Below are 25,124 nucleotides of genomic sequence, written 5' to 3' on the forward strand. Positions count from 1 at the left end.
AGAGAGAGAGAGAGAATACTTTTTTCTGAACACAAATTAAGATATTTTTGATGAAATCCAAGAGCTTTCTGACCCTGCATAGACAGCAATGCAACTACTTATTACGTAGTCCATATTATGTTTCTGTGCCTTGATTGTGGTAGTACCCTTGCTGTCTATGCAGGGTCAGAAAGCTCTCGAATTTCATCAAAAATATTTTAATTTGTTTTCTGAAGATCAACGAATGTCTTACAGATTTTGAACGACATGAGGATGAGCAATTAATGACGGAATTTTTATTTTTGGGTGAACTATCCCTTTAACTTATGCACATAACATTTTTTCTTGCTTCATTTTGTCTTGACATTTGTGTGTTTATGTAACACTGATTACATTCTTGTACACTTGTAGGTCATGGTGACAGTAACAGTAGGAACATTCCCACGCTAGTTAAAGACATCAGTAATGTGGGTGAGGTGTCCTGTGGCAGCTCCCACACCATTGCGCTGTCTAAAGATGGACGTACGGTCTGGTCCTTTGGAGGTGGAGACAATGGTGAGTTGAGTTAACCTACACAACTTGTTCCTCTTAAGAGACATGGTCATACAGTATTTGCGGTGTCGGCACATCCTATGTGCTTTTCCAGCGACTGTTTTGTACACATCTAGTAATTATTGTTTGAGAAGTTGCTGTGTATGTGATAAAAAAATGAATGGAAGACAGTTACATCTTAGTTGCTGTTGATCTGCAGGAAAACTGGGTCATGGTGATACCAATCGTGTGTATAAACCCAAGGTGGTAGAGGCACTCCAGGGAATGTTCATACGCAAAGTATGTGCTGGCAGCCAGTCATCATTGGCCCTCACCTCTACTGGTCAGGTATGAGACATTGCTAAGCCACAAGTTATTACGTTTTGATGATGGATTACAAAAACGGGGGCTATTATGAGTTCATGTTGATATTAATGTTTACTAATGTGGGGTATATTCATTATAAACACACTGTATTTATTTTGCAGGTTTATGCCTGGGGCTGTGGTGCATGTCTTGGCTGTGGTTCATCGGAGGCCACTGCGCTAAGGCCAAAGCTGATCGAGGAACTTGCCACAACCAGAGTAGTAGACATCTCTATAGGAGACAGCCACTGCCTTGCTTTATCACATGGTAAGGCATCACTGCAAACTCACTGAATTGAGTACACAAAACCATGGCTGTATCTGTTATGCTTAAAGGAGAAGTTAAATTAAGGTTTTTGAGGAAAACATTCCAGGATTTTTCTCCATATAGTGGACTTCAGTGGTGGCCAACGGGTTGAAAGGCCAAATTAAAGTTTCAGCGCAGTTTTACATGATCCAAGCAGAGGAATAATAGTCTTATAGTCAAAATGCAAATTTCTATACTTTTTGACCACAAATGCTTATCTTGGACTAGCTCAACCTCACGCATTACGTAATCACGCACTTGTGACGTAGACCGAGTGTTTGCAAAGCAAACATGCAAATAGTCAAACGACCTTTACAAAAAAAAAAGGTACACAACAACAACAATGTTAGATGATTTTGAAGTCACAGAGAATGACCATTTCGCTAGATAAGACCCTTATTCCTCTGCCCTTTGAAGCTGCATTGAAACTGCAATTTGGACCTTCAACCCAATGGCTACCATTGAAGTTATATGGAGAATATTCTTGGAATGCTTTTCTCAAAAAACATTATTTCTTTGTGACTGAAGAGAGAAAGACATGAACGTCTTTGACGTGGGGGTGAGTAAATTATTAGGACATTTTTATTCTGGAAAAATATAATCAGGCTGTAAGGGACAAAAGTACAGTGGGTTCAGTGGATTGTACTTTGTTTAATAGCATGCCAGTTGTTCAGCTTAAGTTGTAAAAATTTAGTTTTAAATTACAGATTTATATTTATCTGCGTTATTTTCAGTGTGGAGTCTAATCTAAGGTCTATACGGTGCAGTTTTGTGATCCTTTTTTAAATATTCTTTCTTTAATATTTTTATTTTCAGTGTATTGCATAAAGCATTATATGATTCTGTTGTAAACTCAGTTAACGATGGCTGGTGAGTAGGTGCTGTTGGCTTTGTGAGTCTTCTTGGAGCTGTACTGTACTGGTTGTGTGAACTGTAATTTGTGATAGTGGAGAGAGAGGGGTCAGATTAGTAGCAGAAGGGTATGTGCTGAGTCAGACTTGGATAAGGTGAAGCAAGAGGGCCTCACACATGATGTCACAGACAATTTGACGCTGTGTACTTAGAACATGTGCCGTACATGTGCATTGCGAAACAGTCAAGTGTTCTTTTAGAACATGCAAGTCTAACACATCTGCTTTTCAGAAATCCTGACTAAAATGTGACTTGTAAAATTATATTCAAAGAGGTTGGATAGTTGCTCTTTCATTCCTTTTTTTTTCCCATGTAAATGTTTTTATTACAGACAATGAAGTATATGCCTGGGGAAATAACTCCATGGGTCAGTGCGGTCAAGGGAATTCCACCGGCCCCATCACCAAACCCAAGAAGGTGATTGGTTTAGATGGAGTGGCCATTCAGCAGATCTCTGCTGGCACCTCCCACAGCCTGGCATGGACTGCCCTCCCAAGAGACAGGTTAGCAAATTTGTCAAATCCTTTTTAAAAAAAGAGAAAATGCTGACCCTGGACCACAAAACCAGTCTTAAGTAGCATGGGTATATTTGTAGTAATAGCCAAAATTACATTGTATGGGTCTAAATTATTGATTTTCCTTTTATGCCAAAAATCATTAGGATATTAAGTAAAGATCATGTTCCATGATATTTTGTAAATTTCCTACCATAAATATATCGAAACAACATTTTTGATTAGTAATATGCATTGCTAATAACTTCATTTAGACAACTTAAAGGCGATTTTCTCAATATTTAGATTTTCTTGCACCCTCAAATTCCAGATTTTCAAATAGTTGCATCTCGGCCAAATATTGTCCTGTTCTAACTTTCAATGAAATGCTTTTATTCAGCTTTCAGATGCTGTATAAATTTCAGTTTTAAAAATGTACCCTTATGACTGGTTTTGTGGTTTAGGTTCATTTGTTGTACCTTGTATGTAAATTCACTATATATTTATACGTTTTATATTTATGTTTTATGTATGTATATAAGTTTGTTGGTTTCAATGGCAATCTAATTGTCTTCTAATTAATTTTATAATGGTTTCATATCTAAGCTGTTAATTTTATGTTTTTGTATACAGGCAGGTGGTGGCTTGGCATAGACCATACTGTGTGGACCTAGAAGAAAGCACTTTCTCTCACCTCCGCTCGTTTCTGGAACGATACTGTGATGGTATCAACAATGAGATTCCACCGCTGCCTTTTCCATCTTCCAAGTGGGTGTTCTGCCACCAACGTTGACTTTAGTCAGGGTTGCACCATAGTTAATTTTTGGCAGGAATGAAAATTAGTCTATGAGGGATAGAAGTGCAATGCATTCAGTCGATTGAATTTACGTGATTTAGGACCTTTATACAACCCTGCCATTCTAAATATCACATTCACAGCCTCATTTTCATCTGCATGAAATTTAGTATGGCGTCTAAGGTCTATAGACGAGTGAAGCCTCCTTTGTTTTTTTTGTTTTTTAAGTGCATTAAATATCACTAGAGAATTAATGCTGCTGCTAATGTTTAGTTGAGATCGAGTTTCCATTGATTTTCCATCTGAACCATCCTGAAGGTTATTAAATATTAAGTGTGCTTCTTCTTTCACCATGAACGGGAGTAAATTTGTTTTTTGGGCCAACAGGGAGCATCATAACTTCTTGAAACTATGTCTACGGCTCTTGTCGAATCACCTGGCTTTAGCGCTGGCGGGTGGCGTGGCCACTAGTATCTTGGGACGGCAAGCGCGGCCACTCCGCAATCTGCTTTTCAGACTGATGGATGCATCAGTGCCGGATGAAATCCAGGAGGTCTGTGTTTGCTGGTGTTTTTCCACATGTTTTTTGCTGTGGCCTTTATTTTTCTCTGATCGATGTTTGCATTTTGTAGGCTGTCATTGAGACACTGTCCGTGGGAGCAACAATGCTGCTGCCTCCTCTGAGAGAGAGAATGGAGCTACTGCACTCGCTCCTTCCTCAAGGACCAGACCGCTGGGAGAGCCTCTCCAAAGGACAGGTACGAATTGTGCCTGTTTGTAAAGAACATATGGTTTAAGTTAACTTACAAAAGCATTTGTCAGTCATATTTGTGTTTTTTTTTTTTCTGTAACAGAGGATGCAGCTAGACATAATCCTCACTAGTCTGCAGGATCACACCCATGTGGCATCTTTGCTGGGGTACAGCTGTCCTCCAGATGTTTCTGAGCCTCCCGCTCTACCCTCCGACTCTACGCATGTGCCTGCAACTCATTCTGATACGCATCCTGACACACACTTAGCAGAGATCCTCATGAAAACTCTACTCAGGAACCTGGGCTTTTATACGGTCAGTTCTGCAGATCATTTTAAAGCGGACATTGGATGCAAAATTCACTTTTCCATGGTGTTGCATATAAATGTGTTTTAGCAGTGTATGGACATAACCACCCTACAGTGATAAAGATCCATTCACTACTTTTTTTTAATCCCCAAAAAACCTAAATAGTCTTAATTGTCAAGCCATTTTCAATTTCTTAGCAGTATGAAGTTATACTGCTCAGACCCCGCCCATGACCAGAGTTTCATGCCATCCACCATCTTCTATGCGCTCGAGCATATTATTTTGCTGTGCATACTGTATATTGTATATGTATATCAGTCCCTCCAGGATTTCACGATTTTTTTTTGTGATTTTTGCGATGAAAATTATAAATTTTGTGGTGGCAAGTCCTAGAAATTTGCGAAAAATTTTGCGATTTATTTAATTATTTAATTTATTTATTAATAATTAGGATATCACATTTACCATATTAGGTATTATGTTAGAGGCTCAATTATCATGCATAACACAAATCAAACATAAAATTTGTTTATTCTGATACATTTGAACTTTTAAAATAACCTATGGGCAATATTCTTATGTGACCTTTGTAAACATTAACAGCAGGTGTAGAAATGTATACTGTACATAGCCTACTTCATTTCAGTCACGTCTCAGGTACTCTTTACATTTTGGTAGCCCAAAAATTAATTGAACTAGCCCAAATAAAAAAGCTTTTTAATTTTTTTTTTTTAAAATATAGAAATTCAAACAGGAGTCTAAATGTCAATCAAACATGTTTTCAATACACAAATATAAACAAATATCAAGGAAGGAATTTTATTTCACTCTTTAGTGTATCTGCAGAATTTTTAAATATCAATTTAAAGCAATGTATGATCCTTTTTAAGAGCTGCACAAGTAAAATGAACAGAATGGGTGGGGTTGGACAATGTAAGGTAGAATTTTAGGTCATAAAATGACATGATTTATAATTCAGATACAGATTCACACAAAAACAATATCTTATCCAATGGCATTTCAGCCTTTATACCATTAAAAGGGATAAATCAAGTATATAATTTATCATATTTATTTAAAACATAAATATTACTGTCTTAATTGTTTAGATTTTTTAGAAGGCACATTAAAAACCCTATGTATAAAAACAAACAGCTGAAAAATGTATTGGAAAAAATTCTAAAAAATTAAAATTAAAAATTCTGTCACAAGGGGGCGCTTTAGGAGCGCTGAAATATTATCGTTTCCCTAGTAACGGCTGTATACAAATCAGCTTTAACGCTGTTTTATCAGCATGAAATGAAAATGACAACGACACGTTTCTGAGGACAGTCGGTTCTACTCAGATACATTCATTTAAAGACATCAGTGCTGCGTTTTGACTTTAAAATGTGCAGGGCTCATATTTATTCAATGACATCATTGCCTTTAGAAGTTTTATCCAGCCCTATCGTGATTCGTCTTTCCGTCCCTAACTTTTAAAATTATAATTAAGACTTTTCTTATACTATTTAACAAATTCAAAACTTTTATGGCGTTCCATTTGCAACAACAGAAGCCCTCTACTTTACGATAGCGGGTCGGCAGGCCAGTGAAACATTTTGGTAGCTCGACTGAAAAACACAATAGCCCCCGGGACATCGATCTTGCGAGCCCTGCAGACAGACAGCTCACAGACATCACGTGAGCAGCGTCTTTATCAACATGATATATATATTTTAAAATCTTTTTATTATTGAAATATTTGAATAACCATTTTTTGCGATTATTTTGCGGTTAAATGACAAATTATGCAGGATCGCAAAAAAATGCGACATTTTGTTGATTTTGCATTAAATTCAGCGATCGCAGAATCGCGAAAAACTGGAGGGACTGGTATATGTATACTCTGTATATTTGGGTAAAATATTATTTAATTTGCTGTGGTAAATGTCAGCAAATTAGATTATTTTTGAGACCAAGAGCATGCAAATTATTAGGGGTTGGAATCTTTCAGTACCTCACAATTCGATTCATATCTATTCTTGGGGTCAAGATTTGATTAAAAATCAGTTTACTGTTTTTTAATTTTTAATCATGCTTCATGATTTTTCATGAATTTTTGTGCACACTGGACATCAAACACCAGTTTTTGTATTTGTATGATTTTGTATAGGTAGTCCTGACTAAAAAAATCAGCGTTTTCTATTAACTATTAACTTCCTAATAAATCAAAAGTATTTTACACCTCTCTTTATGTATGTGCCCGAATCCTAATACCGTGATCGGAAAGGAAATGACCTGTACTATGGAATAAATACAAGATGGGAGGAAAAAAATTATATTTTTTTTCTCGCAATTATATTGTTGGGTAATTATACTGTATATAAACTGCAGGCATCAGGGAGCCGTTATTAATATGTGGTGCATTGAAATCACTTTTTAATGTGCGCTTGCTCTTTACTTTCATTTTCGAGATTTACGGTCACACATACTGTGTATACTACGAAGTGGCAGTACTTGCCACATATTTTACTAAATTAGATCTGCAAATCATTTGCCATTGTCCTGTCAGTCAACTCTCCTTACTCTGTTTATGTGATAAGTGAAATTTTATGTACTTTAATGTAACAGGCTACCGCTATCGTTTAAACATGTCCCTTTAATGGCTCCATAGAATGGTGTTATTCATTTTCCTTGCCGTTTTAAATACTTCCCATAATAACAAAAGGTCAGTAATTAATATAATATTTTTCCAAACACTTGCCCTCGCTGAAAATGGGGCAGGATGTATTTGTTTTTCCTCCTCCATTGCTGTTGCTGTTTTGTTCCGACAACATCATGTTTTTAATAATATTATATTAACTAGAAAATGTAAACCGATTCAAGATGATAAATTGAATATGGGTCACCATGTGTATTACACTTCTGACTATCTTCTTAACCTGTTTTCCTGTGTGTATGTGTGTGTTAACCAAACAGGACCAGGCATTTGGAGAACTAGAGAAGAACAGTGACAAGATCTTACAGGGAACATCTTCATCAGATAGCAGCCAACCAGCTCACCTCCATGAGCTGCTCTGCTCTTTACAGAAGCAGCTTCTGGCCTATTGCCATATCAATTGTGTTACAGAGGTACCAAATACATATACATATCCACACAAAAAAATCCATCTTGGAAAAATTGTGTGTTTTATTAGGTCTGAGTCGGCTGATTTTATTCCACGTGTGAATCTGTGTGTTTTCAGGGCTCCAGTAGTGTGGCGCTCCTCCACAAACACCTGCAGTTATTATTGCCCCACGCCACAGACATCTATAATCGCTCTGCAACTCTCCTGAGAGAAAGCTCTGGAAATGGCAGCGTGCGCGAGAAGCTACGAGGTATATCAGTGTACACCCACCCAAGCTAAACTCATTCTCTCAATGCTAATGGACCTGCTAATTTTGCCTGTGCTTGGTTGTGGTAGATGTGATCTACATGTCTGCAGCAGGCAGTATGCTGTGCCAGATTGTGACATCCTTGCTGTTGTTGCCTGTTTGGGTGGCACGGCCATTGCTCAGTTACCTCTTAGACCTGCTTCCCCCTCTGGACCGTCTCAACAGACTTCTGCCTGCCGCCACACCTCTGGAGGAACAGGAGCTGCAGTGGCCATTTCATGGTCAGACATTCACATTTATATGATAAATAGCTAATTTAGTATATACAGTATATACAGTGCTGCTTGCAATTTTGTGAACCCTTTAGAATTTTCTATATTTCTGCATAAATATGACAAAGAGGCAAAGAGAACCCAATCAAACAAGTGAGAGAAAAATATTTTCTTTGTCATTTATTGAGAAAAATTATCCAGTGTTTCATATCTGTGCATTGCAAAAAAAGTATGTGAATATTTGCTTTCAGTATCTGGTATGACCCCCTTTTTGCTGCAGTAACTGAAGGTAAAGTTTCGTGTTAATGCTGATCCGTCCTGCACAATAACATGTAGGAGTTTTAGCCCATTTCTTAGTGCAGAACCACCTAAACTCTGTGATGTTGGTGGGTTTCCTCCTATGTAAACATTCTTTGGTAGAATGACTTGTGTGCTTGGGGTTCTTGTCTTGCTGCATGACACACATTCTCTTAAGGACTCTGTTCTTAAACAGATGTCCTGACGTTTTCCTTTAGAATTTGCTGGTATAATTCAGAATTCATTGTTCCATCAATGATGGCATCAAAACAGGCCCAAGCCATGAAACTACCACCACAATGCTTTACAGATTCTTAAGCAGGAATGCAGTGTGTTCTTTTCTCCGAACATAATAGCTTCTCATTTAAACCAATGAGTTCTATTTTGGTTTCATCCATCCATTAAACCTTTCTCCAATCGTCCTCTGGCTTGTCCATGTGATCTTTAGCAAGCCGTTTTCTTTTTGGAGAACAGTGGCTTGCTTGTTGCAACTCTGCCATGCACACCATCATTGCTCAGTGTTCTTCTGATGGTGGGCTCATGAACATTAACATTAGCCAATGAGAGAAAGGCCTTTAGTTGCTTAGAAGTTACCCTAAGAACTTTTGCAACCTCACAGACTATTACATGTTCTGCTTTGGAGTGATCTTTGTTGGTAGACCACTTCTTGGGAAGGAAGCAACATAAACTCTTTTTCTGAGATCCTCAGTAATCTCCTTTGTTCGTGACATGATTCACTTCCATAAACATGATCAGACTTTGATAGATCCCTGTTCTTTGAATAAAACAGGTCACGCAGTGACATATGATACTTATTGCACTGACTGAAAACACATTTGCACAGATGGATTCTAATTTCACCTTTAAATTAACTGCTAATCTAAGAGATTCACATACTTTTGCAACAAACATATGTAACACTGGATCATGTTTCAAAATAAATAACTGGCAAAGAAAATATTTTTCTCTCACTTGTTTGATTGGGTTCTCTTTGTCTGCGTTCAGGAATTAAATGAAAATCTGATGATGTTTTGGTTCATATTTATGCAGAAATATAGGAAATTCTAATGGGTTCACAAACTTTCAAGCAGCGCTGTATATTTGCACTAATAAAAAAGTAATTTAACATGGTGTACATCTTGTGTTTTTAGCATTTTAATTAACTTGAATCATTTTAAGCAATCTTGTGTGCCCTATTGGAACTTGCTGGGGCACCCTAGTGGGGGGCCCCCGTCCCCCTGTTTAAGAACCACTCGTCTCTCATTCGGTTAAATCTTTTAAGATTTAATTGGTGACTTTAAACTTTAAACAATAACCTTCTTCCTGTAGGCACTCCAGATCTTGTTGATCCAGTGTGTGTGTCAGGACCGGCACAGTGCTGGGTGTGGTTGGTGGATCTGGAGCGTACCGTAGCGCTGCTGGTGGGACGTTGTCTTGGAGGAATGCTGCAGGGAGCCCCGCCCTCACCAGAGGAACAGCACACTACCCACTGGCTCAAAACACCACTTTTTAGTAATGGCTTGGAGACTGATATACCCCAGCTTGGTATGCACACACATTGTGCATTGTTTCGAAATGTATTGAGTTACGAGAGTAAAAAAGGTTGTGAATGCCTTTTAGTGTCGATGTTAGATTTTAAATGGATTATGTGTTTCAGATGTGTGTATCAGCTCTCTGCTGGAGGTGGCTCTGTGTGGAAATGAGGAGCAAAGACCGTTTGACTGTCAGTTGCATGCTGACATGAGCGTACTGGTTGATTTGGCCCTTGGATCAACTAAAGAGCCCACAAACAGCTTGTGGACAAACATGCAGGACTATGCCATCAGCAAGGGTAGGAACAAACACAGAACATATATTAAGGATTATGGAAATAGTATTATAAATGATTCACTTATCATTAGATTTACCGTAGTGCTTGCATAGTCTCAGAAGTCACACATTAACTTATGCAAACCTTATAATGGTTTCTATTTCTGTGGTGTTGGGTAGCCCCACCAGAGTGAAATCTCGCTGGTCCAAAACCTCCTTACACCTGATTAGTGTGTCAGTTGCCATTTATTTTAAATAAAGCCATTTGTATTTCTGAATGAAGATTCTGTCATATTTAAGTTTAGATCTTTGTGATAGGGTGAAGTATTTTCAGTAGTTACAGCCTTGAGGTAACAGATCAATAAAAAAGCAATTGACATTCATATTCTCTGTTATGTCACAGCTATCCATAAACCAGATCTTTATGGTGCAAACTATTGTAACTATGGAGTTATTGAACTATATGTGACCCTGGACCACAAAACCAGTCATAAGGGTACATGTTTTGAAATATACATCGTTTGAAAGCTGAATAAATAAGCTTTCCATTTATGTATGGTTTGCTGACAATATTTGGCCGAGATATTTGAAAATCTGTAATCTGATGGTGCAAACAAATCAAAATACGGAGAAAATCGCTTTTAAAGTTTTCCAAATAAAGTTCTTAGCAATGCATATTACTAATCAAAAATTAGGTATTGACATGTTTATGCTAGGAAATGAAAAAAATATCTTCATGGAACATGATCTTAACTTAATATCCTAATAAATTTTGGCATAAAAGAAAAATCTATAATTTTGACTCATACAATGTATTTTTTAGCTATTGCTACATATATACCCATGCTACTTTAGACTGGTTTTGTGGTCCAGGCTCACATATATAAAGTCATTATTTAAAAGCAGAATTACATTTTGCAATTAGCATTGTAAACGTTTCATTTGTGCAAACCAACAACTTTGGCATGTTCATTTAGTCTTTTGTGTGTGTGTTTGTGTAGATTGGGACAGTGCGTCACTGCCGAATGAGGCTCTGTTAGACACAGTGTCCCGCTTTGTACTTGCTGTCCTGCTGAAACACACAGGGCTGCTGGGACAGGCAAGTGGAGAGGGGAGGTGAGACAACATGTTCTGCACAACTTCAGAGAATACTACACTATGGAGACTACTAAAGAATTTCTGTATCATTTTTTTGTCTTCCTGCAGATATCAGCCGTGTAAACTGTTGGCAGAGGTTTATCGCAGTGTCTATAAAGTGCGGAATCGCCTCTTGGCTTGCAAGAACATGGAGCTCATCCAGACACGCTCATCATCACGAGAACGCAGAGTATGACTTTTCATTACAAATTATTATTGGAAGAACCATTTGTTTTAAAAAAAAATTCTTAGGATCTAGGATAAACCTGAAAAGTTGTTTCAAAGAAGCCTTTTTAAACAACAGCTACTGTTCAGAAACTTAATATGTGGTCAAATTTTGGACCCCATCATATCTGAAGTCGTTTCTGCTCTTGTGTTCAGATCTCTGATAACGTGGACTCTGTGGAGATGGACCCACAGGAACACTCTTTCACCCGAACTATAGATGAGGAGGCTGAGCTGGAGGAGAGAGATAGAGACAGAGAGAGAGAGAGAGAAAGAGAAGAGGGTCATCAGGAGCAGGAAGATGATGAGGAGGAACGAGAGCATGAGGTCATGACCGCAGGAAGTGAGTTCTAACACATTTGTGAAGGGCATGTGTGTGCTGATGGCTGAAGCTTTGGGTGGCTTTGAGCAAAGTTGTCTCACACATTCACACACACTCTGTGTGCGTTTTCCTTTTTTGAGTTTATTTACCCTCTTATTATTCCAAAAACATTTGATGTATTTAGTGGAATAAAAGGAAGAATTTTTGCATGGCTGTCAATGTCCATTTCAAAAATTACAGCATATACTTTAGGTTTGAAATGACATGAGGGTTAGTAAATAATTGGTTTCACACAACACAATATACACTACTGTTCAAAAGTATGAGGTCTGTAAGGTTCTTACCATCATTTACTCATCAAGGCTACATTTATTTGATTAAAAACTGTAAAAACACTAATATTGTGAAATATTATTACAATAATATTTATATTTTAATGTATTTTAAATCTTATTTATTCCTATAATGCTTAATATTTTTGTGGAATCACAAAATTATTTTAATCTTTTTCAGGATTCTTTGATGAATAGAAAGTTCAAAACAACACCATTTATTTGAAATACATCTTTTGTTTTATTTGCTAATTTAAAAGTCTTTAGTTTAATGCATCCACTCTAAATTTCCATACTTACTTTTGAACAGTAGTGTATGCTAATAAATAACTTTGCTAACCATAGTTATTATACAGTGGTTACACATGTCACTTTTTAACAACGTCATGCTTCTTGGCTGCTTCCCTAACCTGGCTGCTCTGTGTCTTATGTCTTGGCGGACACAGAAATCTTTCAATGTTTCCTATCAGCAAGGGAGGCAGCACGAGGAAGGGACCGAGATCGAACTGGAAGCATGAGCGCACAGGAAGAGCCAGCTCAACCCGGTCCGGAGCGCAGGAGTAGCACAACCCCTCAGGAGGGACAGGATCTTTACACCACCGCATGCAATGCCGTCATCCACCGCTGTGCCATGCTCCTCCTGGCTGTCAGCACACCGCTTGCTCAGCACATCAGTCAGCAACCCCTGACAGGGGGTGTCAACCAGGACGGAGGCGGGTTCATGACGAGGTGAATAGCGACATTGTTAAAAAGTACATTTAGCTGATTAAACATGTGTAAGCATGACTTGAAACTTAAATCATAACTCTTATCTTTGGAGACTGAAGGTTTTGCTGAACTCATTCACCTTTCCAGTGTGCTCCAGCGCTGCCAGTCCTGCCCAGGAATGCCTGACCTACTTTTTTTAGATTTCATATTGTCAAGTGGCAAGAGACCTTGTGTCCTACCCTAATTTTGAAGAACCTTTATAACTGATCCAATTGGAATTAAAATCGGTTACTCTGATACATGAATTCAATTAATAAAAATTACTTAATTAGTGGTATTAAAGGGGTCCTATTATGCTCTTTTATAGAGTCTTTATTTTGTTTTGAGGTGCACTAGAACATGCTCTCATGCTTGGTGGTTTGAAAAACGCATTTTCACATAATTTACATTATTACAATGGCTTTCTCCTCAGGCTGGCACAATGGTGTAGGCTAGATGGAATACAGCTCTGGCTAGTGGCTACTGGGCATGCGCACATCAATCTAACGTTATTTTTATCACACTGTACAACAATTAAATACTGTTTTTGTAAGGGTTGAGGTTAGGGTTGGGGTAGGTGTAGACGTTAATAAAATTATCTATTATAAATTTAATAGGTAGAAAAATGAATTTCATTGTTAGTTTCCCGTCGGTGCTGTATCCTCTCTAAAAACTGAATATCTCCCTTTGGAGTGGACTTTGAGATTTGTTACTTTGTAGATGTTTTTTATGCCCAAACATACACACCACACACTGGCTAAAACTCAAAAAGTGATAAAGCATAATAAGACCCCTTTAATTTATATTAAAGTCACAATTTAATGACTTGATTATGTGTTCTGTACTCTCTCAGGATGTGTAACTTTTATTTCCCGTTTTTATTTTGCGTGTAGGAGTGAGAGCCTGTCGGCAGAGAGTCGGTCCATCCAGAGCAGTCCCAGCTACAGACTCACAAAATCCAGGAGTGAGTCTGATCTCTCTCAGCCAGAGTCTGATGAAGAGGGATACTCTCTGGTGAGATATGTGACACATGCACACACTGCCTTATCTACTTTACTTGATTTATTACTATATCAGTTGCAGTTATGTAACCTCTCGGTCTGACCTGTTTCAGAATGTGAGGAGGAATGTGGATCTGGATTTAGCTTTCACTCCTAAAAAAAGAGGTAATGACCCCGCCTTTAATACACTGAGACTGTAGTGGGACATACTGTACTGCTCTGTTAATCTGTGTAATTGTGCAAGAGTCTATTTGTGTACTCATGTAATGTCTATTTTTTTCCTGTGTGGCTGAATGGGTTCCTGCTGGCATCTTTATAGCTTCTTCATGCTTTACCAAATGTATTCCCTAAGCCTAAAATGCGACACAGCAAATTTCTGCTATAAAATACAATTTGCATAATACTTATTCATCATTCCCTATCCGTATTCAAGTCCAAGCCTGCACACAAGAAAAGGGTAATTTATGAAAGAGCTCGAATACCTGTCTTTCCCGTTTAACCACACATGCACATAACCTGCATCTCACCTGTAAACCGTACACTTTTGTACTGAAAAATCTGATCCAGTGGCCTTTATTATAAAAAATAAATATAGAGAAGAATTTGTTCGAGCAGTAGATTATAGGATGCTATTTAAGCTGCTTATGCTTTTATTTTCTTATCTGTATGTAGCGTAAACTGCCATAGCTACAGATATTACACTGAAAATGTGAGAAAATTAGGGAATCTGGGAATCCAGTCATAAAAGTAGTATTTACTGTATAACGCAGAATGTTACGGAATTTATTAAATTTTGGATGAATAAATCGGTCAGTACTCTTAAATCAAAATGCGATATGGAGTAGTGTCTGTAAATCTTAAGCTGCATTAAACTACTACTACTAAGAAAACTATTATTAAAACATCTTATCAAAGAATATTTAGCAGCAAAAAAAATTATTTAACAGAATTTATTTACCAGAAAAATGTCAATATAAAATCATGTGCTAAATGCTTTTAATTATTAAATTTAATAAAACCATTAAAATGGAATCCAGAAAATTAATGGAAAACACTGGAATTTGATTAAAAAACACTGAATTTAAACTGATTTTTTTTTATTGGGCCCCTAAACAGTAATTTTTGTTAAACTTTAAAAAAAAATTGCTTTTTGATTAATACAATGTAATTTAACCATTAAAACAGAGTCTAGAAAAATGTAAACCTGAAAAAAACAGCATGATCCATGTATGTGCTGAGAATTTGAAACTCCAGTAAAACACACCTTAAACAGCTAAATTACAGGCATGTGTTGAAGCAGATATGAAACTAAACTCTTGAGAAACAAAGTTGTTCAGAACCAGGATATGTCTAAATTATGTCAGAACATTGTTTTCATTCATTAGTGGAGTAATGTAGGCAGTTGTAAATAAAATTCAAAAATCAAATGCTTCGAGACGGAGCTCAGACACAAAGTGAGATTGTGCTTTGAGTGACCTGACTTCACCTGCTTTGGAGCACTTCACATGCTCACATGCCATATAACTCACAGAAACCAATTTATTTTTCAGTATAAGCAATACCATAATAAGCATAAATATACATGGCACACACAAATTTAAATTTTATTTTATTTGCCCATTATTTTAAAATCTGTTTAACGAATTTTGTTTTGTATTTTCAAGGCTTTCTGTACAGTTCTCCAGATTCTTCTGCTGACTGGTTTGGTGGACGCTCGGCTCGTGAGTGTTTGTACAGCTCTCCACAGTCTTATGAGGAGTCAGACCTCGATCTGAGCCATTCGTTCAGGCTCCATGCACTCATTGAGAACATAGTGAACTTCATTAGTGGAGATGTTGGGAATGCTCCTGCATTTAAGGAACCAGAAGAGAGCGTGTCCACCAGCCCACAGGCCATTATTATAGCCATGGAGCAGCAGCAGAGCCGAGCAGAGGTACGTTCTGACTCTTTATTTGTCAGATGCCTGTCTTCACTTCCACCCACAGACTTTTTAGATGTTGCATTAGATGTTTATCTTGTGCTTTTATAATTGTGTTTGTGTATTTATATAGTTGCGTTTGGAGGCCCTTCACCAGATTGTGGTGTTGATTTCTGGGATGGAGGAGAAAAGCAGTCAGGCAGGCTCTGGAGGTGGAGCTGGACGCACAGGCCTCAGTTTTCACTCTGCTTCTTTGCTAACATCAGTCAGACTGCAGTTCCTGTCGGGATGTTTTGGCCTTGGTGCTGTCAGCAATGGGGGGCCAAAGGGGGAGAATGTCCAACTACACCATTACCAGGTAATTGTTACATCTAATCTTAGACTTGTTTAGATTAGAGGTACTGAAGAAGATACATTTTTCAGTGGATAACAAGTAGCAAATTGAGTTTATTTTTAGGTCATGCTGGCTTAATATGTGCTAATTTAGGATAGAATATGGGCATTAAGCCAGATTGAGAAAGTAGCTATTATTGAATGTTATTATTCATGCTATGCTCTACATGTCCTTACATGTCTTTCCTTGTAGGATGGAGTCAGAGCAGCCAAGAAAAGCTTACAGATGGACATTCAGACAGCCGTTCATAAGATTTATCAGCAGCTGTCAGTCACATTAGAGAGAGCCCTGCAAGCTAACAAGCACCACATAGGTAATGTCGCTGAGCACACATTCAATATATTTATTTATGTAGCATATATATGACCCTGGACCACAAAGCCTGTCATTTTGTTAATTTAATATAATTGAGTTTTCAATTAATGTATGGTTTGTAAGGTTAGGACAAATTTGGTCGAGATACAACTATTTGAAAATCTAGAATCTGAGGGTGCAAAAAAACAAAATACTGAGAAAATCGCCTTTTAAAGTTGTCCAAAGGAAGTTCTTAGCAATGCATCTTACTAATCAAAAATGTAGTTTTGATATATTTACGGTAGGAAATTTACAAAATATCTTCATGATCTTTACTTAATATCCTAATGATTTTTGGCTAAAAAGAAAAAAAACTATAATTTTGACCTATCCAATGTATTCACAATGCTGTGTGTGTTTACAGAAGCCCAGCAAAGGCTGCTGTTGGTGACGGTCTTCGCTCTAAGCGTGCGATACCAGCCTGTGGATGTATCATTAGCTATCTCCAGCGGTCTCTTGGATGTTCTCTCTCAGCTTTGTGGAACGGAAACCCTGCTTGGACAGACACTGCAACTCCTGCACAAGCCTGCAGGCTCTCAGCTCAGCACTGCCCTCAAAGTGGCCAGCACAAGATTGCTACAGATACTAGCCATTAGCACAGGGTACAACACAGTTTTCTTACACATTGTTAACACCTGGTTTGGGGTCAATAAGATTTAAGTAAATTAATACTTTTCTTCAGCAAGGATGCATTCAATTAATCAAAAGTGACAGTAAAGGTGTTTACAGTGTTACAAAAATTTCAAATAAACAAAGTTCTTTTGAATTTTGTATTCATTAAAGAATCCTTAAAATAATACTGCAAAACTATTAAACAGCACATGTTTTCAAATGGTTCTTTAGCACAAAATCAGCATATTGTTTCTTTGACATATCAGCTGTGCCATTACAGGAATAAATTACATTTTAAAATATAATAAAACACAAAACATATTATTACAATTTAAAATAACTATTACAATAATACTGTTTCTGGATTATTTTTTTCTCAAATAAATGCAGTCATGGTGAACATAAGAGACTTATTTTAAAAACATAAATATCTTAACCTCAAACTCTTGAACAGTAGTGTAATAAAAGTTAGTTAGGTTTGTTTGGTCACATCACATTGTTAAAAGGTTAGTTCACCCAGAAATGAAAATTCTGTCATTAATTTCTCACTCTCATGTCGTTCCAAACCCGTAAATCCTTGTTCATCTTCGGAACACAAATTAAGATATGTTTGATGAAATCTCACAGCTTTCTGACCCTGCATAGACAGCAATGCAACTGACACGTTCAAGGCAGTGAGGTAGTAAGGACACTGTTAAATTAGTCCATGTGACAAGAATACTTTTGTGCGCAAAGAAAACAAAAATAACGACTTTATTCAACAATTTCTTCTCTTCTGTGTTAGTCGTTATTTTGGTTTAAATTATCGTTGAACCACTGATATCACATGGAGTATTTTAACGATGTTCTCACTACTTTTCTGGGCCTTGAAAGTATCGGTACCATTGCTGTCTGTGCAGTGTCAGAAAGCTTTCAGATTTCATCAGAAATATCTTCATTTGCGTTCAGAAGATGAGCGAAGGTCTTACAGGTTTGGAAAGACATGAAAGTGAGTAATTAATGACAGAATTTTCATTTTCGGGTGAACTATCCCTTTAAAACATCTCTTAGCAGAAGTAATTGAAGACAGATTCATTAACATTTCCTGTCTTTCTATCAGGACGTATGCAGACAGGTTGAGTCCTAAGGTGGTCCAGGCTCTGCTGGATCTTCTGTGCAGTCAGCTGAAGACTCTGTTGGCTCAGGCTGCTGGAAGCACACTCAGTGCAAGTACTGAACTGCAGGAGAAGACTGACGACTGTGCAGATGCTCAGAAAAAAGATTTTCGAGGTAGGTCAATTGGAGCTCAACAGCAACTTTCTCACTTAAGTCACTTAAATTTGTGTTCTATATTGCTTTTCTTTGTTTTGGTGTAGCATTGTTACGTAAGAGACACACAGCAGAGCTGCACCTCGGAGACTTCTTGGTGTTTCTGCGGCGAGTTGTCTCTTCCAAAGCGATCCAGTCTAAGATGGCCTCTCCTAAATGGACTGAAGTCCTCCTCAACATTGCTGCTCAGAAATGCTGTTCAGGTAATAAAGCAGTGTCCAAACAACATCATCTTGACTGAGTGCTAGTTGTTAGGTTAGTTAAAAGTGTTTTTTTTTTGTGTGTGTTTTTTTTTTCAGGCATTCCGTTGGTTGGTAATTTGAGGACACGGCTGTTAGCCCTGCATGTTTTGGAAGCTGTGCTTCCTGCCTGTGAGAGCAGCGTGGAGGACCATCAGATGACCCAGGTCAAATTCCACACACCTCTGTTGTTCTCTTTTTTTTATGAAATATGTGTTGTGGAGGCAAATTAATTTGTCTTTGTGTGGTAGGTGGTGGAGAGGTTGTTCTCGCTGCTCTCAGACTGTATGTGGGAGGCACCTGTTGCTCAAGCCAAACACACCATCCAGCTGAAAGAGAGAGAGCAGGAACTCAAACTACAGGTGAGGGAGATTCAATCAGTCAAGAGTAAGAGGTTGTGCCACTTTAAAATGTACTCATATCAGACATTCACTTTTCTAAGATGCCATTAAATGCCATCTTGTTGTTTTAGGGTGAATCAGAAGAGGAAGAAGAAAATTTACCCATCCAGGAAGTAACCTTTGACCCTGAAAAGGCTCAGTGCTGTGTGGTGGAAAGTGGACAGGGATTGACACATGGCAGTGGAGGCAAAGGTTATGGCCTGGCTTCTACTGGCATTTCTTCCGGCTGCTACCAGTGGAAGGTTCTACACAATTTATTTTACACTAACGTTTAGGGACAAAACTGTGCTATTTGATCAAAACTACAGTAAAAGTAGTAATACTGTGGAAAAAATTGTACAATCTAAAATATCTTTTCCAAGGTATTTTAAAATATAGTTCCTGTGATGGCAAAGCAATATTTATAACCGTGTATATCATTTATTTTCAGTTCTATATTGTGAAGGAGAATCGTGGAAATGAGGGAACATGTGTGGGTGTGTCACGCTGGCCCGTGCATGATTTTAACCACCGCACAACAGCTGACATGTGGCTCTACCGCGCATACAGCGGCAACCTCTACCACAACGGAGAGCAGACCCTCACACTGTCCAGCTACACACAGGGAGACTACATCACCTGTGTACTAGACATGGAGGCCAGGACTGTGTCCTTTGGCAAGAACGGAGAGGTGTGGTGCAGCCCACATTACAATACACATTAACTCTCTTTCCTCCTATGTGACCCTGAATGACAAAACCAGTCTTTAGTAACATATTTAAGAATATATTTGTAGCAATGCCAAAAATAGATTGCATGGGTCAAAATTATCAATTTTTCTTTTATGCCTAAAATCTTTAGGATATTAAGTACAGATCATGTTCAATGAAGATATTTTGTACATTTCAAATGTATCAAAACCTAATTTTTTATTAGTAATATGCATTGTTAAGAACTTCATTTGGACAACTTTAAAGGCAATTTCATCAATATTTAGATTTTTTTCTTAGATTGCAGATTTTCAAATGGTTGTATCTCGCTCCAAATATTGTTCTATCCTAACAACCACACATCATCTGAAAGCTGAATAAATAAGCTTTTCATTGATGTATAAATCTCAATTTCGAAAACCTGAACCTTATCACTAGTTTTGTGGTCCAGGGTCACATATGTGCTTATGTGCTGAACCATGTGGCTCTTTGTGGCAGGAACCCAAACTGGCCTTTGAGGATGTCGATGCTACAGAGCTCTACCCTTGTGTCATGTTCTACAGCAGCAACCCTGGGGAGAAGGTAAGACACAGAAGTTCTGATGTTGATTTAAACCCTGTGGTCTTCTGTTGATCTAAAATAACACTGAAGAGCTGTTAAGAATGCATAATGATCATTGGTAGAAGGTCGGACTCTGGGCAACTTAAACACAAAATTCTGTCATGCATATCATATTATATTTATTTGAACACTCACAGTACATTGCTATGAAACAAATTATGAATGTGCATGATTTTTTTTTTTTTTTTAACAAGTAATAAATCCCTATATTTTACATTTTTAATTTTAGTTTTTTTATAAATGTATTTTAATTAGGATTATTAAAAAAATTGCACTAGGTTTATTTTTATTTTCAGTTTGTAGTTTCATTTTATTTATTTATTCATTTCCATTTTGTGTTGGTTTTTCATCAAATATTTATACACTACCATTCAAAAGTTTTTGAACAGTAAGATTTTTAATGTTTTTTTTTTTAAAAGAAGTCTCTTTTGCTCACCAATATTTTGAAATATTTTTTCTATTTGTAATAACTGTTTTCTATTCAAATATATATTAAAATGTAATTTATTAACAGCTGAAAACAGCCAAGTAGAATTTAAGGTTTATTTAATGAATAGAAAAACAGCATTTATCTGAAATATCTTTTGTAACATTAAAAATGTTTTTATCATCACTTTTGATCAATTTAAAGCATCCTTGTTAAATAAAAAATTAAACTGACTCCAAGCTTTTGAATGGTATAGTGTATAATATTACAGAAGCTTTTTATTTCAGATAAATGCTGGTCTTTGGATGTTTCTATTCATCAATGAATCCTTAAAAATAGTCAAATATTAATAATTATAAGTGTTTAAGTACAATAATATAACACTTATAACATAAATAACTTTTTTTTCTTGAACGGGAAATCAGCATATTAGAATTATTTATAAAGGATCATTTGACACTGAAGAAACGATACTGAAAATCACAGGAAGAAATTAAATTTTCAAATGCATTGAAATAAAAAAAGCGGTTATTTTAAATAGTAAGTATATTTTTTAAATTACTGCTTTTGCTGTATTTTAGATCAAATAAATGCACGCTTGGTGACCAGAAGAGATTACTTTAAAACAATAAAAAAACCTACTTTTTCAAAAACTTTAGACTTGTAGTGTATTTTATTTAATTTCAGCTTTATTTCAATTAATAAAAAATATTTTAATAATTATAGTTTTTTAACAATTATAATCTAATCAATTCCTTCAAAAAATGATTTAAAACATAAAAAAATTATATCAAAACATTTTTTACATTGGGTGTTAGATTTTGCCAGTATAGCTGTACTACATGGCCTAATATTCACTTCAGACTGCAAAGTCGCATTTAGAACTGAAATATGGTGTCTTTTTGCTGTGGCGCTGTAGAAGGTCATGTAGCACAGCCATAATGCCGATAGCAACAAAAAAGTATACTGATTGACACTGTTCCACTGTTTTCTATATTGTTCTAACTAGTATATTACCCACCCTTACCTTGCAGGTAAAAATCTGTGACATGCAGATGAGGGGCACACCACGTGACCTGTTACCCGGTGACCCAATCTGCAGCCCTGTGGCCACTGTCCTTGCAGAGGCCACCACCCAGCTGGTCCGAATCTTACACCGTTCGGAGCGCTGGACCCAAACTATCAATCACAGCATCCTCCAGCGTCTCCAGCAGATCAGGGGCTGCCTACGAGAAGGAGCTCCCCCAGCAGGAGCCACCAGACTGCGCAAGAGCCGCTCGGCCCAGAGCAGAGAGGAGCAGGACGAGAAGGAGGAAGAGCGAGAGGAGGAGAGAGGAAGAAGCGGACGGCACACAGCAGCAGAGCTTTCAGAGGCACACCTGCGGACGCTGTGCCACCAGGTGTGGCCGGTGTTAGCTGTGATAGGGGGAGTAGACGGTGGGTTAAGGATGGGGGGACGGTGTGTGCACAAGCAGACGGGGAGACACGCCACTCTGCTGGGTGTGGTGAAGGAGGGGAGCACATCAGCTAAGGTGCAGTGGGATGAGGCGGAGATTACCATCAGGTGAGAGATGGGTATCTATTTAAGTGGTTTATGTAAATGTAAAATTGAGGCCTTTACCTCGTTCCTGCTCCCCAGAGCTCTCCCACTTTTCTATCTTCTGCTTGCCTTGGTCTCTTTACCCACTTTTCTTCCTTGACTTCATTTCATTGACTTGTTCCTTTGCTAGCTCCATGACGTTGCATGTTCCCTTGCCCTCCTCCCTGCTCCCTCACTTTCTCTCTCTGTCTCTTTCTCTCTCTCTCTGTATTTGGTTTGTCACTCCTTTTCATTGAAGCTTCCCCACTTTTTGGTCGCCCAGTGACACGCCGTTGTACAACTTGGAGCCCATCGAGCCTCTTCCCTTCGACGTTTCACGTTTCCGCGGACTCACTGCGGCTCTACTGCTGGACCTCACAGCCCTCGCCAGCCTACAGGATGACAGCTTAAAATCCACCTCTGTTCGGCGACATGAGAGAAGACACCGCCACGAGCCCCAGGAAGAACGGGAGAATGAGTCACGTGCCAAACCGAATGAGGGGGCAGGAGACCTGCGTGTGTCTCACAGCTTAGACGAGGTTCGAGCTCGTGTGCCGCCTAACTCTCGCTCCGAGAGCGAGCTGGCTGCCTACACGCAGGACGCCACGCAGCAGACTCCAGCGGAGGGACGGCGCAGGCTGCAGGAGATGGTGGGGACGCGCTCACAGGAGGCGGCTGCGCAGGTGGAGGTGCATGCAGTGCAGTTGTCATATCTGTATCTGGGAGCGATGAAGACCTTGAGTGTGCTTCTCAGTTGTAGTAAATACGCTGAGCTGCTGCTGATCCCCAAAGTGACGCCTGACAGTGGGCATAATGCGGATTGTGCCAGCCCTGGGGTGAGCGTGTGTCAGGACGAGGCCGAGCTGCGATCTGCTTTGCAGTTTCTGATGCGACACATGGTAAAGCGGGCAGTGATGAGGTCGCCCATCAAGAGGGCTCTTGGGCTGGCGGACCTAGAGCGAGCGCAAGCGATGATCTACAAACTGGTGGTCAATAGCCTACTTGAAGAACAGGAAGGCCACAGTTCTAAGCCAGGTATGTCAGAAAACATAAACCTGACTGTATCTAAACTACTATTCAGAGGTTCAGGGTCAAAATTTTTTTGGAATATTTTGCTCGCCAAGGCTGCATTTATTTGGTAAAAATATGGTAAGTACAGTAATATTGTGAAATAGTATTACAATTTAAAATAACTGTTTTATCTATTCTAATATATTTTAAATGTAATTTGTTGGGAAGAGTAAAGCAATGGCTGCTGAAAAAAAAAAAAGCTTCACCGTGTCACATGATCCTTTAGAAATCATTCTAATATGCTGATTTGAAAGTAATAAAACAAACAAAAAAAAAATCTGCATTTAATTGAAATGGAAATTTTTGTAACATCTGGCACTTTAGACTGTTTAATGCAACCTTTCTAAATAAATGTATTAATTTCTTTTAAAGAAAAGTACAGACTGGTATTGTACACTCACCAAGCCTGCATTTATTTGATCCAAAGTACAGCAAAAACAGTAAAATTGTGAAATATTTGTACATTTTAAAATAACTTTTCTATTTGAATATATTTTAAAATGCAATTTGTTCCTGTGATTTCAAAGCTGAATTTTTTGCATCATTACTCCAGTCACATGATCCTTTAGAAATCATTCTGATTTGCTGTTCAAAAATATTTCATCAGTTTTCTTTGATGAATAGAAGTTCAGAAGAACAGCATTTATCTGAAGTAGAAAATGTTTTGATTTACTAAAGATTTACATTTATTCAAACTATTTTAAATTTAACTGGAGTGTATTGCTGTTTACACTGGCACAAAAAAATAGATTTTTTGCTCACATCTGACAGATCAGAATTTGTTGCTCACATGTAAACACAAAAATCTGCACATAAGTTTTTCTTTTTGGTCTAATGGGTGAAGAATTTTTGGTTTCATCTGTTGCAAGCTATGGCAAAATAGTATTTTTTCACACTCTCATTCTTAAGACACAATTCTCTTCATAAAACGTGAATGTTTGTGTTTTTAGTGGACACAGAGTGTGAGGAATTAGAGGGAGACCAACAGTTTCAGACTCCGGTTACCACCTCCCCATCAGCTTCCAGTAGCACCTCTTTCATGAGCTCTTCGCTAGAAGACACCACCACAGCAACCACACCTGTTACCACAGCCACCACACCTGTTACAGATGCTGAGACAGCACCGGCTTCTGAATCACCTGGAGTAATGCCCCTCAGCCTGCTCAGGTACACACACGCTGCTTGTGTCTTTTTAAGGGTGTGTACATTGAATCTTTGAATCTGTGCATCATGATTGATCTGCATGTGTTTGGTGTTTGTCTGTGCAGGCAGATGTTCTCCAGCTACCCGACAACCGCCCTTCTGCCGGCACGTAGAGCTCAGACCCCTCCCGTGTCATCATTGCCCACCTCGCCATCAGATGAGCACGGCCGGAGACAGAGCCTCACGTCACCCGAGTCCCAGCCTGCCAGGACCACTGGCAGGACAGGTACAAATACACACAATGTTTGTTTCTTAATAAAATGTGATCCAGTATAAACATTTATATACGTTGAGGTCAAAAGTTTACCTTGCAGAATCTGCAAAATGTTAATTATTTTACCAAAATAAGAGGGATCATACAAAA

General features: G+C 38.1%; 1 protein-coding gene across 1 annotated transcript in view; it reads left to right on the plus strand.

Moving 5' to 3' along the window:
- The window catches only part of herc1 (HECT and RLD domain containing E3 ubiquitin protein ligase family member 1), a 59,160-nt gene that overhangs the window by 7,316 nt on the left and 26,720 nt on the right, over positions 1-25,124 (plus strand). Inside the window, exons 6-39 of the mRNA XM_073836221.1 lie at positions 391-534; positions 731-858; positions 999-1,143; positions 2,426-2,597; positions 3,222-3,356; positions 3,772-3,937; positions 4,017-4,142; positions 4,239-4,451; positions 7,407-7,559; positions 7,673-7,805; positions 7,892-8,083; positions 9,701-9,916; positions 10,029-10,202; positions 11,182-11,296; positions 11,387-11,507; positions 11,699-11,885; positions 12,643-12,925; positions 13,837-13,957; positions 14,058-14,109; positions 15,609-15,877; positions 15,996-16,220; positions 16,449-16,569; positions 16,975-17,212; positions 18,322-18,491; positions 18,578-18,733; positions 18,830-18,936; positions 19,021-19,131; positions 19,242-19,412; positions 19,601-19,840; positions 20,358-20,441; positions 21,942-22,471; positions 22,746-23,521; positions 24,508-24,724; positions 24,826-24,986. Coding sequence (XP_073692322.1) covers positions 391-534; positions 731-858; positions 999-1,143; positions 2,426-2,597; positions 3,222-3,356; positions 3,772-3,937; positions 4,017-4,142; positions 4,239-4,451; positions 7,407-7,559; positions 7,673-7,805; positions 7,892-8,083; positions 9,701-9,916; positions 10,029-10,202; positions 11,182-11,296; positions 11,387-11,507; positions 11,699-11,885; positions 12,643-12,925; positions 13,837-13,957; positions 14,058-14,109; positions 15,609-15,877; positions 15,996-16,220; positions 16,449-16,569; positions 16,975-17,212; positions 18,322-18,491; positions 18,578-18,733; positions 18,830-18,936; positions 19,021-19,131; positions 19,242-19,412; positions 19,601-19,840; positions 20,358-20,441; positions 21,942-22,471; positions 22,746-23,521; positions 24,508-24,724; positions 24,826-24,986 — 6,552 coding nt within the window. The remainder of the gene's footprint in view (positions 1-390; positions 535-730; positions 859-998; positions 1,144-2,425; positions 2,598-3,221; positions 3,357-3,771; positions 3,938-4,016; positions 4,143-4,238; positions 4,452-7,406; positions 7,560-7,672; positions 7,806-7,891; positions 8,084-9,700; positions 9,917-10,028; positions 10,203-11,181; positions 11,297-11,386; positions 11,508-11,698; positions 11,886-12,642; positions 12,926-13,836; positions 13,958-14,057; positions 14,110-15,608; positions 15,878-15,995; positions 16,221-16,448; positions 16,570-16,974; positions 17,213-18,321; positions 18,492-18,577; positions 18,734-18,829; positions 18,937-19,020; positions 19,132-19,241; positions 19,413-19,600; positions 19,841-20,357; positions 20,442-21,941; positions 22,472-22,745; positions 23,522-24,507; positions 24,725-24,825; positions 24,987-25,124) is intronic.

Source organism: Garra rufa, chromosome 3 (genome assembly GCF_049309525.1).
Source record: "Garra rufa chromosome 3, GarRuf1.0, whole genome shotgun sequence".
Lineage (NCBI taxonomy): Eukaryota > Metazoa > Chordata > Actinopteri > Cypriniformes > Cyprinidae > Garra > Garra rufa.